This window comes from Megalops cyprinoides, chromosome 24 (assembly GCF_013368585.1).
Source record: "Megalops cyprinoides isolate fMegCyp1 chromosome 24, fMegCyp1.pri, whole genome shotgun sequence".
Classification (NCBI taxonomy): domain Eukaryota; kingdom Metazoa; phylum Chordata; class Actinopteri; order Elopiformes; family Megalopidae; genus Megalops; species Megalops cyprinoides.
The window spans coordinates 4237323-4256397 of NC_050606.1; the positions used below are offsets into that span (position 1 = coordinate 4237323).

The 19075-nt window shown below is 45.0% G+C and overlaps 1 protein-coding gene across 1 annotated transcript; it reads right to left on the reverse strand.

Annotated features, from left to right (window-relative positions):
* Positions 1-195: 195 nt before the first annotated feature.
* On the reverse strand, positions 196-17906 carry lyn (LYN proto-oncogene, Src family tyrosine kinase). Its single transcript, XM_036518600.1, has 13 exons — positions 17780-17906; positions 12830-12964; positions 12283-12340; positions 12081-12186; positions 11617-11715; positions 11006-11109; positions 10302-10451; positions 9161-9313; positions 3987-4169; positions 3570-3646; positions 2812-2965; positions 1523-1654; positions 196-912 (listed from the first exon to the last, which is right to left on the reverse strand). The coding sequence occupies exons 2-13, from the start codon at positions 12956-12958 to the stop codon at positions 710-712; spliced, it is 1548 nt and encodes a 515-aa protein (XP_036374493.1). The 5' UTR covers positions 12959-12964; positions 17780-17906; the 3' UTR covers positions 196-709.
* Between the last annotated feature and the right edge of the window lie 1169 nt (positions 17907-19075).

The following is a 19075-nucleotide window of genomic DNA, read 5'->3' on the forward strand; positions in this document are numbered from 1 at the left end:
CACTGAAGAAAAGGCAAATAAATGCTTTATACAGTAGTAAAAAAGTATATTAGCATGCCTACCTCCTGACCATCCTACCTCCTCCTCAGTCCAAGTATATTTTAAGGTGTTTTTTTTTTTTAAAAATACACCACTGTTGACACCACGCTCAATGTCTTGCTTATACTCTAGACTGCCCATTCAGTCTAGTAAGATGCTTTCAATTAAGTTAATCAGAATACCCTGACATGCACAATGCTCGTTCTGGGCACGGCCCCCTTCACGGATTTGCAGATGGTGATATTCACAAAGGATCTGACTTGGGAAACCAAGCCAACACCTCCACTGTGTTTGTGCAATAGTGCTATCCATCATGGTCCTAGGACAGGGATAGGTACTTTTGTAAAGTGCTCACATACAAGACCAGAAGCACAAGGCCTGGGGCGAAAACATTCATCGGCTTGCCTCTCTGCTTTCCGCCCTCATTACTGGGGATATGGAACAGACTTCTGAAAACAGGCGTATTACTAACAATGTAACTAGAATCGTTTAAAAATATATATCTCAGATTGTTGTTTTACTTCAATTTGAAGCGGGAAAACAGAAAATTAAAGCTGCGTTTGCTTTAAAATAAGCAAACCAAGTGCCGTGTGATGTCATTCCACTTTCTACCTTCCAGCTGGCGTGATCTGGTGAGCTGAACCTGCTGCATGGGTGATCTGTCTCCCCCTCATGGCTGCTGCTGGTACTGCCCCTCTGTGGCGGTGTAGAAGTCGTCCAGAACGCTCTGGATGTAGTCGAAGGTGGGCCTGTCGTCCGGTTTGTTCTTCCAGCAGCTGTTCATGATCTCGTAGAGCTCCGCGGGGCAGGTCTCTGGGCGGGGCATGCGGTAACCCCGCTGCACAGAGGTCATGACCTCACCATTACTCATTCCTAGTGGATAAAGAGAAATGAACACAATTGGCTTTAACTAGAAACTGGTTAGAACTGAGCAGAGGAAAAGGGTCACACAATATGTAGAGTTAGGTGTAAATAAGACTCTCTAATTAAGAGAATAAATTGTACTGAATTTTTCTGCTTCCTTAAAAGTGTACAAAAAAACAGTTGGCATGGACACAGCACCACATCTGAACTGCAGTTCATTAATGAACAATTAATTCATATTTAATATCCTGAGATACATCTGTGGACTAAACACATGATTTAAATATGATTCATATTCATTTATATATAAATCTACCCTGAAGGCAATTTTATGCAGTACACCACATAATTTTGTGAAAAAAAAAAAACATAAGTTGTAGTTATCATCTTTCTCCAGTAGAGGGCAGTGATGCACTATAAAGTGCTGTCTTGGACAGTCATTTCCCTGTCCTTTAACCCATCTATCCAATATTGTTGCACCTTATAACTGGCTCCCACACATAATATATCAAATACATTCTACATATGCACTGGTTCTTTTAAATGTCCAGGTTGGATCCGTTAGGTAAAGAGTGAGATCACTGTCAGTTGACATTCTCTGTTGCCATGACTGTGTTACCTGGATACGGGATTTTCCCATACGTAATGATCTCGTACAGCAGGATTCCGAAGGACCACATGTCTGACTTGATGGTGAACGACCCGTAGTTGATCGCTTCCGGGGCGGTCCACTTGATGGGGAATTTGGCCCCTGCGAACCAAAAAAAAAAAGGTTTCTAAGCTTCAATGGCCCTTCAGGGGGTGAAATCGATCCCGAAACTCCGCTAGTTGAGAACTGAAGATCAAAAAGTGTGGGATGTTGCAGGGTGCCTTTTAGGCACCTGCTCAGTCTCTGTGCGCTACGGCTGCCCAGACGCATTTCTGCCGACACCCAGAACGCAGGCTGAATTTGCATGAACATCTGTGTTTTCGCTTTTGCGTGTTGATGTGGGTGCAGCTCACCCTGTGTGCTCCCTCTGCCAGGCCCCACACCTCCCAGGAGAGTGTGTGTTTTGGGTCTGCAGGCTTTGCGAGCATTACGACAGAGATTCCACTGAGAAAAACACCCTATACCACACAGCGCCGTGCCAGGAAAGTACATTCAACAGAGACACTCATTTCACTTACTTGTCTCGCCTTACTTACAGTTACTTGCATGTAATAATTGAATGCAATTAGTACCAGAGTAAGACATTAGTGACCAGTTCAGTTTCAGGAATTTATGATGAACCACTGGGTTGACTGTGGCATGAGAAATGTCTCTTATCAACTCTTTCAATTTACCAATTCCTCTTTTAGCTTGGCCTGAGAAGCAAACTGTAATGCCCAGCTTCAGTCTAACCACCACACCAGCACTTTATTGAAATGTGACAAGTTAGAGTCGCTTGCATGCATTTTATATTCAAAGGATGAAGAGGGCTGCAGTTAGAATCGGGACTCAAATGTAACTGATTAACAACAACATCAATGTATTAATTGGAGAAACACCGTGTAACAGGGTTGTGCTTGAGACATGCAGCATGTAGCATACACACCTATGAAACATTCAACGTGTAACGGTTGTGTGTGTGCAAGACTCACAACATGTAACAGAAAGGTATATGACACATACAGCATGTAACCGTTATGTGTGTACAAGACTCACAACATGTAACGGGCACATGTATGAAACAACCAGCATGGAACAGTCTTGTGTGTGCATGACTCATAGCATGTAACTGATTGGTGCATGAAACGCACAGCATGTAACAGATGTGTGTGTGAAATAACCAGCGTGTAACAGATAGGTGTGCGAAATAACCAGCGTGTAACAGATGTGTGTGCGAAATAACCAGCGTGTAACAGATGTGTGTGCATGGAAATGCCTACCCTCTCTGGCTGTGTATTGGTCATCCTCGATGACCCTGGCGAGGCCGAAGTCAGCAATCTTACACAGCAGACTCTCTGACACAAGGACGTTGGCGGCCCTCAGGTCTCGGTGGATGTAGTTCTTCTTCTCGATGTACGCCATCCCCTCTGCGATCTGCAGACAGAGGGAGAGCCAACGCAGTCATTGAAGGTTTAACACCTGGTGAACACACACGCTCGGCTTTGGCCGTTAGAACGCAGAATTTTTATTGAAAAAAAAACAGTAGTTATTTCGGTATGATACACACAGACACCATTTCTGGTTCAATATAAACCCACGCATCAGTTGCAATCCGTGGGGGTCCTGTCTGTAGATACCCCCTGTGTGCCCTTTACCCCAGGTAGAAACACAGCATACTGGTTAGGGAAATGCCTGTTATGCATGGAAATTGCTAGTTCAGCGCTGTTCTCATGACGGATTGGATAATTAACATTTATAAAAGACGAATCAACAGTAATGGAACAATCCAAGGAAGAACTTGATTGACGTTGTTCTGTGAGCGTTCACAGTGGGCCCTGAGGGCAAACTGTGTTCTCTGCCAGGCTGCGAATGCAATAATGTCTGGGTTTTTGTGTCAGGGGGTGATAAGAGTATCAGTTCCTCTTTCTAGCTTACTAGTGGAAAAACCTACATTTCTCCCTCACTGAACAGAGCAACAAGTTGCTAAAATGAATCCGTATTGTTGGCGGGTAGGAAAGAAATTAGCAGTATCTCTTACCTGGGCTGAAAAATCTATGAGTTTTGGCAGCTGCACTCTGCTCCCAGCGTCACTTTTTAAAAAGTCTAACAAGCTTCCTGGAAAACAAAAACAGGAAACAGAGAAGATAAACAGGAAGTGCTGGAAAATAATGGACACTGAAGGCTGGGTGAAGATGTGACAGAGAGAGAGAGAGAGAGAGAGAGAGAGAGGATGACTGGGTGAAGGAGGTTATATACAGGATGAGAGGGTGAAGGCGGTTATAGACAGGATGAGAAGGTGTTTGTGGTTATAAGCAGAATGAGAGGGTAAGGGTGGTTATAAACATGATTTGAGGGTGAAGGTTTTTTTAAAGTGGATGAGAGGGTGAGAGTGGTTATACACAGGATGACAGGGTGAAGGTGGGTATACACAGCATCAGAGGGTGAGGGTAATTACCATTGGCCATGAACTCAGTGATGATGTAGATGGGCTCGGTCTTGGTGACCACAGCGTAGAGACGGACCAGGCGGTCATGCTGCAGGGTTTTCATCAGGTTGGCCTCCTCCAGGAAGGCCTCCACAGACATCGTCCCCGGCTTCAGTGTCTTCACCGCCACTTTGGTGGTGTTGTTATAGTAGGCTGGAAAATAAGAGGATCACACACACACACTCAAAATTGCTGTACACTCCCTCACTAAGGGCAATCCCGTGAGAAAAGAAAACCTGAGGAAAGTATTTGGTTGGACATTCCCAAGCAGTTATCGGGTTTGCAATGGGCCATGTCACGTTCTCTGACAGATAACGCAGCACTTTACATTGAGCTGGCTTTGAGCTTTGGCTTCAATATGTCACCTCAAGGTAAATTCAGAGGTTATGAATTTTAATACAATATGAGGTTTAAGCCTTGTTTTCGATGGGGGTTTCGACGCACCGGTCTTTGGCTTGGAGTCCAGTGCACCCCCACCCCCCCGATAAAATGAATCCTTCCCTCCCCGAGAGGAGGAGAGATGCTGTGAACATCTAGCACAAAAAGGAAAACTTCCTTTGGAACTTTAGAATGTTAGTTACTGTTGCTATGGTCATTGCACTTCCCCAACACACTGCACATAGATAGTCCTCTTTCTTCTTACATTTATTTACATTTACATTTATTCATTTAGCAGACGCTTTTATCCAAAGCGACTTACAATACCAGAAATACATTCAAGCAGTATGAAAGGAGGCCTTGTAGTAGGCGCGAAGTGCTAAGGGAGCTGTAAGGGATAAAGCGAGACAATGCAGACAGAAAGGTGAACCGATAAGTGCTATAAGATAAATTGCAGAATAGGTGAGGAATAAGGTGAGGGTTAGAAATGAGTCAGTTCTTTTGAGTCAGCTCCTAAAAAGGCTACATTCTATGAGCTAAAACCACTGAGTCCTTAAACTGCAAGCGTTACTCTGATCAGCAGTTTGGAGACTATGGGCCCATGTGCAAGGTGCATGCTCGGTGTGTGCAGCTGGACACTCCCTGGGGTTTGTTATTCAAATCCTTACTGACTTTTCTGTTTAACAGAAAACGTAATTTCAAGTTCTGGTTAGCGACGCACAATACACGATCATTGTGAGGGAAACTACTGTTTTTCATTGTGGAACAGACCTGACGTAGGCACTCTTTAAAGATGAGCTAATGCCTTTAAAATTGCACCAATTTCATGAGTGCACTTCAGAAGATAAAGGTGATTAGGCTGGCGTTTTTTTTTTTTTCGCGCAACCAGGCGAGAGAGGTGCAACGTCCAGCTGATCTTCGCCACGCACCAACTGCCAGCGCCTCTGAACGTTCAAAGTCACTGGTGTGTCTAAGTGAGGTCTGCTAGGATGACATTTACAGCCCTTACTGACCACAGAGCACAAACAGGAAGCTGTCAGCAAGCCCTGTGGCAGAGGCTCCTTCTGTGCACTAATGCGAGGCACGATGTGGTGGAAGCAAACGGCTGTTTGAGAGGCTTCAGTGCAGAAGAGCATCCTCCAGTTTAACACTGTCTCTGCTTGCGCAGTTTCCCCCCCGGATCAAACGCTTAAACCTATCCCACATGTGCAAGAACGCCAAAACAAGAGGCCCGTGCTGAAACGCGTGGCGTTGAGCCAACGGCTCGGCACAGGGCTACACCGAAATGTTTTTTACGGTGATGCACAAAGAAACAGAGCGCGTTTGGGCCTGATTTTGATGACGCAAAAAAAAAAACGCATCAGGATCAGCAGAGCAGGTGCTTTAGCGGTTTTTGCAGCTGCGATGTCAGTGTAGATGGCATGAATGATGTCAGTGTCAGGGCTGCATTTTGTACTGACAGCTCTCACATTTTTTTTTCCCCAAAATAGAAAAATGATTGGTTGGGATCCTATTACCCAGGGTGTGGTTGTGAATATTCAGGGTGAATCTGGGACACAGCACAGTGGTCATTTCTGCCCTATTTTCACCCTGATGCCACCTGCCAAGTGTCTTTCCTGGGTATTTGACAGTGCTTGATTAAAAATAAGAGGAAACTGTAAGAGACGTCAGAAAGGCATCTGCTGATGAACACACAAATTTAAGTAACAGCGTTAACTGGTCATTGACAAAGCATTTTAAAAAAAGACAGAAAATACAATCAGCAGTCCAACTGCAAGAATGTGAAACTTACAAGAAAACACCATAGATTTACTGTTTTGCATGGCATGTCACATGGTCTTTTAATTTTGCCTTCAGTGCAATGAAAATATTCATAGCAAAAAAAAAAATTATTGGTCGAACACTAAGAGACAGACAGCCCTGAAAAATATAAATATGGTTTTGGCTGAAATGCCTCATGGCCACAAGGAGGAAGAGGGAGAGGCAGAGAAAACAAAACTAAACAAGGTCACAGACGACCATTACAGAATCAAGAGCGGAACGAGAGAAACCGCTTACAGCTGCCATTTGCTCACGTCAGTTTTCAAACGCTTTCCCTCCGTCTTTTCTCCCTACCTGCTACTGTAAAGATGACAGCAGCCACCTAGGTCATTCCGGCGTACCAAGCCGTGGATTGCCCATATTACACCAGACGGCTGTCAGTTCTGCTCTACGTGAGGTCATGCTAGCCGTTATCTAACACATAAATGGACACATACCCTTTCCTTAAACTCTCGGCGTCCAAGATCACACCAAGTAGCAGTACATGGCTACGGTCTCCATAACGTCCTTCATGCCATCAACAGGTAACAGTGTCCATGTCAAAAAGTGCCTGCTTTCATCTTAGCAGGGCATTTAAACAAAGCTTGAATGTAAAATATCTCAATAAATCCCAAATAAATGTTTCACGCCTTTTATTATAAGACATGACATTCAACCGTTGGCTCATTCTGTGCTGTGCTTCATATCCTTTGTTATTTTTGTTTGTTTTGGGGGGATGAAGGTTGGTGGTGGAGTAAGTCGGAGAGAATTCTCTACCCGTGTGAAACACCCATGTAAAAAGGTATGGCATTCGTTCTTGTCCATTCTTGTGGACCATTGTCACACAGCCCTGTGGCGAGTGCTCTTAAAACTAACTGTGTACATTCTGACTGGGCATTACAAGGTCACATCTCTGGCTCTTTAAAAAGACTTCCTCAGTTTGCTTGCTGCTCACTGTACTGTCTGCACCTGGGCTTGTGTGCGGTAAAAACACCACAGCTGTTCTGGCCCCAGTTAGCCTGCAGTGGGTCGATGAGCCTGTGTTAGACCACTGCATTTAGATGGTCAATATGACACATTGGTATAAACTTCACGGGTTGCATTTATCAAATGTGTCTGGTGCATGAAAGTTTCCACATTAGAAGGATTGAAATATTAAAATGGGATGCCAGTTGTGGCTGTGAATGACTCTTCCTGTCCATTCACACCTCAGTCCCCCCCCCCCCCCCCCACACACACACACCCACACACCCCCACCCACCCACTCACACACCCACACCCTCACCTACACACACCCCCCACACACACACACACACACACACACACACACACACACACACACACACACACCTACACACACCTACACACACACACACACTTCCTCTTATTGACACAGCTCCTACAGTGTCAGACACAGCCAAGGCGTGGTAGCGTATTAACTGGTCTAAAATAGACACCAGAGAATAGCATCTTTGCACTCTGTCACATCCTGCTGCTATTCCAGCTACTGCTGATACCGAAGCCTTTCGTTTCTGTAGCATTTTACAGAGGCCGACTCCCCAATTAGTAGCCTCCACCCGGGTGATCCACTGCGGCCATTTTGAACCAGAACCCTCATCACACATCAGTTGAAGCGGAGAGGAAGGATTTATTTAGCCAGTTACTCTGGGAGATGAATGGATGCCCAGTTTGAAAGAGCCAGATTGGGTATTTGTCTGAGACACCAGTGATAGTGCCTCTACACCTTGCGGTACTGAAGCTCAGTGGCCTAGTGCCTCAGTCCATTACATTACATTACATTACATTACCTCATTTACCCAGAGCGACTTCCAAATAACTGCATTACTATGCTGAGAGTGGGTACTGAGAAGTATTACAGGAGGTCAGTTAAGATACTGAGTAAAGTGCTAGTTCATCACGGATTTAACCTTTCAAAAGTTCCGGAAGCAGAACTTCAGCGTCGAACAGCCAAACGAAGTTCACACTCTCCGTGTGGACGCTGAATCGCAGAACAGCGGCGTAACTTTGAATGCTGAGATTTGACAGCTGCCTCTCTCTCTGACGGCCTCAGTGTTTTTAAAGTGCATTTCCTGCAAAGAGGAAGAGAAACCTCAGAGACAGGAAGTACAGGCGATGGAAGGCGGCACGCTGTCCACTGGTTCTCGCTGGTCAGCTCCAGTCCCACGGGGGGGGGGGGGGGGGGGGGGGGGAGCTCCTCTCCGAGCTGCAGTGTCCGAGGGCCAGCTAACTCAGGAGGAAGTGTCACAAACACAGAACCCGACACAGACTGGACATTTGCATAGCCAATCACTTCCTGGTACTCTTGACCAATGAGAGGGAGACGGCATGAATAATTATATAGCCCATGCAAATTCTCTGCAAGGTCCCAAAGTGTTTCCTCCTCCATTGGTGCTGATAAGAACAAGCCCCCCTGTCACACTAAAGCCAGGCTGAACAGCAGGCCTTAAAATTCGCAGGAAGGCGAGCTTCCGGAAGCGTGGTCATTTGACTACACGGTCTCAGTGACTTTATCCATCAAATGCTCGGGCCGCAACAAAAGGCAAGTTGTGCGGCTTCACCGGAGGACCTCACTTTCTGAGTGGCAAACAGACACGCTGTCTCACGACGAGAGCCGTCTGACCGAGATATGAAAGGTCATTTTAGTCACAGGAAGGGGGTTTAAGTATTTCTCTTTCGGACGTGTTTTGAACTGACATCCAGGCTAAGCCTGGAGACAATGTCGGTGTTGCCTTTTTGCGTGCGTCCGAAAAATTTCCATGAAGAAGACTTAAAAATGCAGATATTCAGACCACTCATGTTTTTACCCTTGTCGGACATCCCTTAGTCATGCTTCTAATAGCTTTCTACAGAGTCAAGCTGCATGCGGAGTGTGAAATCCGAAAGCGAGATGCAGGTGTGCATTATTTTACATCCAGCGTTTTTCGCTGCGTCAGACTGTGACTCACCCATCCACACCTCTCCGAACTGACCGGCTCCCAGCTTCTTCACCATCTTGATGGACTCCTTGGAGATCTCCCAGGCGTCTTTGTCCCACGGTTTCTGGGCCTTGGGTTTCTCACATGGCTTCTCCAGCTTTCTGCACAGCCCGTCCGCTTGTTCTGCACGTCGAAAGAACGAAAGGTTTCACCTCGCACAGAACCAGTGGTTTCCCCAGCAACCCTCTACCAATTGAGCTATCCACCGCAACCCGCCAGCAATAATTTTAAAACCATTTGATAGAGCCATTTATTAAACACCCTTTCAAGCACAATTTCACAAACTGTGAGGTGAGTTGTGGCGGGGGGGGCACCCCTGGTGAGATAAATATTAAGCTTTTTGGCTGTCAGTCTCCTTCATGATAAATCACAGTCTGGCACTTGAGGGTTTGTCTCACAGCTTAACATCTTAGCATGACTGCTGTCTAAACAGCATCATAACTTGTACCATATAAGACTGCACACAAGAGGGAGGATAAATGTAGACAGTGCTCATCTCCAGATGAAAGCCCAGTGTGATGATTCAGCTCATATTTGAATCAAACTCGAAAGACAAGCGACAGAAGCTTTCTTTCATATTCATCTGCTGAAATTCAGTCTGAAATAAACCCGCTGAACTCCATCTCCCCTTTATCCTCTCTCCACCTCCCCTCACCCCAGTGCTTTATGGAAGAATAAAAAAAAACGGCTGTGGGTTTTGCTATTTGCATTTTATTTCACACAGATTTGCTATGTAGATGTAATTGTGCATGTTTTATTAATGCAGAAATAAAAAATATGAAAAATTTCATGTCTTTTTTTTTTTTTTTATTAAAAAGGGCACTGCTGTGCAACTGAGATTTGCATGTGTTACGCATGCTCTGTACATGAGAGCACTGAAAAAAAAACCAAACAAAAGAAAACAGTCAAATATTTTGTTTTGCGATAGATAACCTACAGTATCTTAAAATTTAATTGAGGGATTCTATTATCCTTCAAGTTCCAGAACCACGCATGAGCGTGTCATATCTCGGAGTTATGGTCTGCTATTTAGAGGGAGAGAGAAATGGGTGATTAAACGGGGGAAGGTTTTGCCACAGAGTGACAGAGGGAAAGGTGTGCACACACTCACTGTGGTAGTGCTTGATCATGCTGCCGATGTCGGGGAAGGTGATTTTGGGAGATATGTAGTACCCTCCGTTGTCCAGCATGCGGATCTTATAATGCTTGACCATCTCCGTTCCCTGGGCGTCGACATCTCTGATTGACAGCGAGTAGCTTCCTGAAGAAAGACAAATGCGCGTACACACACACACACACACACATAAACACACACACACACATATAAACACACACATGCACACACACACACATATAAACACACACATGCACACACACACACACGTATGCACGCACACACACACACACACACGCGCACACACACACACACACACACATATATGCACACACACACGTATGCGCACACACACACACACATGCACACACACACACACACATATAAACACACACATGCACACACACACACGTATGCGCACACACACACACACACACACACACATATAAACACACACATGCACACACACACACACATGCATGCACACACACATATAAACACACACACGCACACACACGCACACACACACACACACACACACACACACAGGATGAGGAATACCATCAAGCGTAAAAGTGTAACAGTAGATAGGTGCAGCTCCTTCTCATTTAACAGCCGCGGTTGACTTGTTAATTTCAGTTCTAATTGCACTTCCTCTGCTCTGAGTGTTAGAGAACGTGAGGCCGTCGGGGCGCTCGCACCTTTGGACGTCTCGCTCTCCCGGATGAGGTAGGACCCCGCTTTATTCGCGGGGGCCAGAAGCTGCCTCTCTGCGTCCTTCCTGGTGATGTCCTTAAAGAACCACCTACGCAACAGGTTTCACACAATCAGCACATGGCAGCAGAGCCAAAAGCAGAGAAAGGAAACGACTCTTCATCCGTGCGGATACGGGCGGCAGATTAATGTGCACATAAACACTTCAGCGCCATGTGGAATCTGATTATTCTGATCGTACCTTTCAGTGTTTGATTTATGTAACCGTCCGGGAAAACAGGGAGGCGATTATATTATATGTGATGCAAATGTTCTGAAAACATACAGCAAATGCATTGCAGATCTACCATACACGTACAATAAACACATTATAAATAAATTATAAATACTGTAAATACAAATTCAATATAAAACTACTGTAAATGTGTTATATATCTACCTTAAATGTCAGGGGTTGTGAATCTACTGTAACTATAAATAAATGCAATAGAAATATACTGTAATTGTTAGATGACTGTAATGCGAATCTACAGTAGACATGTTATAAACCTAAATGTCGAGTAAATGTAGTGTGACTCGGTGAATGTAGTCTACTCACTCCTCGGTCTCCATTGTGTTGGCCTCAGCGACGTAGTTGGAGGGAATGAAACCCTCTTTCCTGGTGGACAGAGACTTCGCCCTCCACCACTCCCCTCGCCTGCAGAACGGCACCCAAATAAAACGAGGCGAAGCATGTGGCACAATACTGCCGTCCCCAAAGGAACTTCAAAAGAGCTTCTTACAGGAGGTGAACACTTATGTAGTTCTGTCAGCTCACTGGGTCCTGCTGCTCTGATGAGCTTACGTGTTCGAAGGGCATTATAAGGGTTTGTAGTACAAACGATATTGCACTGCATGTCAAATGTGAATTATCCACAGAGATATGAGTAATTCATCACCCTGATGCACGGCACTGTTTGCGCATATATACTCGCAGAAACATGTTGGCTATGCACAAGTGTATGAAACAAGAGGCACTGGTTTTCTGAGAACAGGGTTAAAAAAATGAAGCCGAATACTTACTCCTCGAGAACCTTGAGTTTTTCTCCTTTCTTAAACCCTAAATCGTCTCCGTGGATGGCCTCGTAGGGGTACAGCGCGATGACGATCTTCCCTGTCTCACTCTGCTCTGTAAGGCAGGCCAGAAGGAACATACAGTACATAAGTGAGAGGTGGTGATGTCACTGCGGTGAGGGTAAATAGGCAGCATAACGCAAGCACTGACCCTCCATTTTCTGAAAGATCTGGCCCGGCAGAAGGAGGCCATCTTGCCCAGATGTATTCTGAAATGAGAGACGCGTGATGTCATATGATTAATGTCATGTGATGTTAGGCCGCATGCTGTAGCAGACAGCAAGACATGCAAGAAGAAGATTGCATGTTCCAATTCCCAGGTGGAATGCCGCTTTTGGAAACATGAGACATACCCAAAAACAATGAAAACAACCAACCACAATAAGAGATAATCCAGATCCAGTACTCCAGTGCTTTAAAGGAGTATCAGGCCTGTTGCATGCCTGTGTGTGTTGTGTGTGTGTGTGTGTGTGTGTGTGTGCAGGAACATATTGATTTATAGCATTTATCAGAAAAGTGTTTATATACTCTCTCGTCATTCAAATGCAACATGTTTGAAAAGCACTTAAAATACTAATCAGGACATTGTTTAACATGGCCCAAATCCAGGTCCATCTGTAGTGAGAGACAGAGACAGAGAGAGAGAGAGAGAGAGAGAGAGAGAGTGCGTGCAGGTCTCTCTCTGATAGGTCACTCACTCTGGCCTGCGGCTTGCCAGAGGTGGGGTCCCTGACGTAGGTCTGCTCGGCGCATACGGCCTGCCCGGTCTTCGCGTTGAGTCCTCCGCCATTGTGGCTATCCCTCAGTGTGGATTTTCGACAACCCATTTTTAACTGTCAGGGTGGAAACAAAGTAACTGAAGTTCGCACCAGAGATACATGTCAACCAGAGGCTGAAAACAAAAAAAATGCAAAAAGTACCTAAATAAACACATGTATGGAAACACAGCTGAAAGCACTATTTATTAAACCCAGTGCGACAGTATAAATACATGCACTGTATTCAATACAGTTTTCTGACAGAACATGGAGTCAGCTGTATTCCATTATTATTTCATATGTCATCATTAGTACCTTTCTACTATCAGTATTAGCTTTCCTCTTGACATGCAGGTGCATATGTATACAGGTGCATGCAAGGATCTGTGCATGCATGTTTGTTTATATTAGCATTCCTACTGTTTCTGCAGCTGCTAATGATTCTCCAGACAATCCAGAATTACACAGCAACAGCCCCATATCTTCATATCCAGGCTAAAAGTCTTCCTCATTGTGTTTACTCATTGACAGACATTCCTGCGAGGGGTCTTCAATTATTAACGGGACGGAACCGTGGCGGTAAACACACACGTGCACAGCCAACGAGGAAGTGGAGCAGCATTCGGGCTGAGCCATGAGGGTAATGAGTCAGCCAGCCGCCGAGGGGCCGAGCGCTTCCTCAGAAAGCTGCTCTGAGTGCACCGCCGGGGTTTGGCGGACCCGGGCTCTTCCTGTACGGCTCAGTCCACTTCCTCTCGCATGGAGCTCCGGCGTAATCAGAGCTGTCAGAAAAACGGGAAGATGACAGAGCAAAGCGCTCCAACCCACCCATGGTGTAACACCCCCGGACCACCCCCCCCCCCCCCCCCCCCCGCAAAGTTTGGGGGCTGGGGGGTTGTGGGTTGGGCCTTTGTACGTCAGAACTTACTAACATAAGTTGACCGGCCCTTAGTGAGTGACATACAGCTACAGTAGCGCAATTTCAATTTCAGCATGTGCACCAAAGCCGGCTCACTGCATCAGAGGGCCTCATAAATGGGCCTGTCTCTGGCTGCAGGAACAATGTTTCAGGCCCCCCTACCCCCTCCCCACTGCAACCCACTCATGCTCATTACTGACACTCTACTGCCTCTTCCACCATCTACCAGCAGGAATCAATACATTCATTTGCATAGCTTTATGTATATCTGTTCTGCTGCAGGTTTTCAGGGACTGTCATTTGACTGCCTTTGGCTGGAGCCAGGGAATCATTTTGCAGTTTTTTCTCCCGACTGGACCTGGGGTTTTCTGGTATTGCCGTTCCCTTAGATCAGCGTTTCCCAAACCTCTCCTGGAGGACCCCTCGTCCTTCGTGTTTTAGATCTCTCCCTGCTCCAACACAGCTGATTTAAATGAGCAGTTTGTTATTAAGCAGCTTCAGGAGTTCATAACGAGTTGATCATTTGAATCAGTTGTGTTGGAGCAGGGAGAGATCTAAAACATGCAGGACAAGTGGTCCTCCAGGAGAGGTTTGGGAAACGCTGCCTTAGACGTACGCACTCTCTCCAATGCTCTATGAGAACTGTAAATGCTTGCAGTAAGGCATTACATTGTTGGCATTTAGCAGATGGTCTTATCCAGAACGACTTACGCAGGTTACAATTTTTAAATGTTACCCATTTATACAGCTGTATATTTACTGAGGCGATTCTGGGCTATGTGCCTCGCCGAAGGGTACAGCAGCAGTGCCCCAGCAGGGAATCAAACCAGCAACCTTTCAGTTACAAGCTCTGCCGCTTACCACTATGCTACACTGCCACCCCTGTAGAAGACCCCATTCATGTTTGGAATGCATTTAAAAGATCGCAAGCACTAAGAGGTGTCGATCTTTCTCGATTCTGTGATGAAACTGCCGGTGAAAACAGACGCCTTACACTCCGATGGGTGAAATTCACCGACACCAGCACTGCGAGGCTTATCTCTCTTTTCAGCCCTTCATTATTCTTGGATCCCTCCCAATTTCAGATGAAAGATTCCTGTTCTTGCATACCTCCAAGCAGCGATATGCAGCCTGTCTCCTATACAGGCACGGCTGCTGGCACACAATGAATGGCCAGTGTGGACACATCGCCAGGAACCTCCATTTAATGTTAGTGGGGCTCAGATTTCAGTCATTATTACTTACGGCTGGCTTATGACACACTGACCAAAATGCAGCCTCTGCAGACCTTGTCCTCAGAAATCATTACTGGCCTCTTGCCTCGGAGGTGAGTCCATCAGGAAAGCCCCTGTGAGCTGTTCAGAACTATCGCAGGAGAGTTACAATGACTTCCTGATGACCACACCTTCTGCAGCTTCAGAAATTGTGATTCACACTGTAGCTTGGCTCTGGCATGAGTGTGAAATGTATCATTTGGACAACAGTATGAATGTTTGAGCTAATTTCAGATATTAACTAAAATGCGCCGAGCCGTTTGAGACTAACTTTATACAAAAAGGGCCCGCACTGACGCAATAAAATCTGGTCAGCCTTTACTGAATGCAGACTAAACGTCACTCCTTTCCCCAGGAAAGTCTGCACACTCACCATCTGGGCGTCATTTCCTCAGACGCAGACCTTGGAGGAAACGTTGGGCAATTCTACTTTCAGCAGACGCACCGCGTAGAACAAGCTCATTATCAGCCCCACAGACCCTCATTCAACCCCCTTTCCTCCTGACTGACAGCTCCATTCATCCCTTAACAATGGAAGCAGATGTATATCTTGAGTGCAAAGTGAGTAAACCAGCCATTTCACTAAGGAAAATCAGTACTTCGTCACAGTTTGCACAATACAGTTAGGGGGAAATTTTCAGGTTAAGAAAGAATTGAATCCACATTTTGCCATACGTTGCAAAGCACTGCACCCACTGCCAGTTGCATTCATGTGCTTGACTTACTCATGTTAATTTGCTCAAGCAGTGGTTGCAAGTGTCAGTTGTATTACCAGGCACACTACTGTATGAGAACGGAAACAGATATGCACATGTATACGCAATAAAATTTACATTCAGGTCCGCTACACCTGCTTCTGAGAGGAATGTCATAAGCAAAGAATGCGGTTTCCAAGCCCAGACTTCAGACTCCAGCTCGGTTAAACCCAGACTCCAGCTCTGTTCAAACCAATCTCTAAACTCTGATTCTGTTGAACCCAGATTCCAAACCCGATCTCTGTTAAACCTAGCCCTGGTAAACCCATTCCAGCTGTATGCAGGCTTTTAAAAACATGGTAGGGCAGCGGACTCACAGGGGAACCCTCTGTAGTAACAGATTCCTGCCAGGAGTCCAGCAGAGAGTTCTGGTCGGGCTTCTGTGATGAGCAGTGTACAAAAGGTCGCTTCCCTCTTCCTCCTCCAGCCAAGGAGTAAAACATTAAATATCCTCCACTACACAAAAGTACAGTACGTGGGAGACATGCCAGATACAAACTGGGGAACTAGGAACGTCTGTTTGGGAGCCACTGCTGTTGAGTCTGGCAGCATTAGCTAACACACAAAGCTATTGTGTTTTACTGGTTGGATTTCATCAATGAGAGGAAGTTCAGTGGCTCCAAATGTGTCTGAAACAACTGAAATCGCACGTCCGTTTTGTCTCTGATTCAGACGGGCTGAAAAAATGATCCGCAGGGCATCAACACCGCGAGACCTACTGCACAACGTTTATTTTATTTTATTTTTATTGGATGAGTGTGCCTGTGAACATCCACTAACTACAGTATTTGGTAGTGCAGTGTGGTAAAATTTGCAGAAATATACAAGTCAGCCTGTTACGTTTCGAAACATAGGCTGCATGGCCTTGGCATTTCGCATTTAAAAATGAATCCCATAGAACGAGGATTGACAAAATCCACCCCGAATTAGCGCAAAGAGCGCACGCACGTTCTGAAATTTACCCCTAATTACTGCACAGAGCGTGTATCAGTTCAAGGAAATTAATACGCATAAACAAGTGAAACGATTTAGTAAATGTTTTACATAAAGCAAAGAAACAAGGCGATTCCCGGTAACTTTTCCAAGTAAATATCAAAATCTACCAGGTCACGGATTAGTGGCCTCTCCGCATTGCGATCAAATGAGTTAACTGCCAATACACCTCCAGGCAAGGGTGCTGTGAGTGTGAATGCGTCATTAGATATTTGGGCCAGTGCAATTTAACACAGAAAAGGGTAGCAACAGCCCATGCCACACTTAATATGAAAGTGTTCCACCTGTGTGTTGCCATCACAGAACCCGTGAACACCACTGCTGCGCAGGTATACCCTCAATCCCCCTTGACATCCATCAGTCTTGGGTGAATTAAGATCCAGGTGACGCCTGCTTCACTGGCGTATATAACGTTTCGCACGTCAACGAGTTACAGAAAGACTTACTTTGTCCACAAATCACTCAAAGTATTACTTTCTGTGGGAAATCCCGCCGTTAAAGCCGTAAATTAAATTTACTCCCAAGTTCCCCGAGACCGCCAGTTTGTCGCACTACACCTATTAAAGTAACAGTGGAATCACAGTGCCTGGCAACCTTGTCCGGATTGATGGTAAATTTTGCAACAAATGAGTCTTTTAATACGCATTACAACTTTTTGATATCCCTCAAACGCCACGAAAAACTGAAAAAATCCGACAGAATGGTATTATTACTACCATATTTTACACCAGTGCCACAATGCATACGCCCAATACGCCGTTTAAATACACGTTGTCAGAGCAGAGCAGTAACGGACAGCCACAGCAACTGACACAAATATTTGAATTCGCAGTCCACTGAATGAACGAGTTTTTTTTTTATGAATGTACATGAAAGGAAAACACAAAAATTTTTGCCAAAAGCAGGAAAATAGAATCATTCAAACAAGAATGCAGTTAAACTTTCTTACCTGTCCAGTATTAGCCGTCCAGACTTTCGCGCATCGAATACGGTATTTTCACCTCCGTACTTTCTACTTTTTCTTAATAAAGTCTTTCAAATCTTTGGCGCAACCTTTCCCGAAACATGTACCGCAGAGAATGGGGAACTTGACTGAGAGCTGGTTGGGACTTTTTTTCATTTCAACTTCCTGGTACAATGCTCAACGTGTTTATCAATTTTATTTGCATAGTAGCACACGGGTCGCACTCCTCCAACGGCCCCCCTGCCGGAGACCTTCGCTTTATCACCGTCGGAACTGACAACCGGTGCGGAGACACCCGCCGCTCCAGTGACAGACAGGCCGGTCCGTGGATGTCAACACATATTTCAGAACTGGGTGTGCTAACTGTCTCTATTCGTCTATTAAAATATATTCTTTCACACCAGAATGAGGCACCTTTAAGAGCAGAGAATAAACTGACAAACACGCATATTACTCATTTTTAAGCGATGTGCAAAAAATAGTTTTTTTTAAAGATTTAAATGCATTTGTAGACCATTCAATTCTGATAGCAAACGAGATATTTACATTTATTCATTTGGCAGACGCTTTTATCCAAAGCGACTTACATAGGTTACAGTTCTTTATCCATTTATACAGCTGGATATTTACTGAGGCAACTGTGGGTTAAGTACCTTGCCCAAGGGTACAGCAGCAGTGTCCTAGCGAGGATTGAACCAGCAACCTTTCGGTTACAAGTCCTGCTCCTTAACCACTATGCTACATGCCGCCTTTACTTTTTCCATTTAGAGCAAACATTTTAATTTATGCAGCAGACATCTTTTTTTCTTACCATCCCAGGTGTTTGATTGGTGTTTTAATTTGTGTTAGTTGCTAAAATAACCTGAAATATTTATTTAAAAAAATACAGATTTAATAAAAAGGCAATCCGTATTTAACACAAATGCAGGTCCTGCTTGGTTCAAACCTTTTCTGTAGATTAATTTTATAACACTTATTCAAAACAAGGAAACCTTCCCAAGGCTTAAAAATACCATACAACCACCAAAGAATAAACCAAAATATCTGTGAGAAAATGAGTAAAATAGATCTGTCACATTATAGGAGAAGTGTTTCAGACACACGTTTACATGACTGTTAACAGTACGTGACAGCCATTCTGGCATTTCAAACTCGGGCAAAATGTATAAATATATTAAAGAAAATTTAGAATCCCTCATCAGAATGCAGATGTACACTCACTCAAGCAACTGTTCTAAGTGATGCATGGAGACCATATATACAGACCTGCAGTAGCAATTA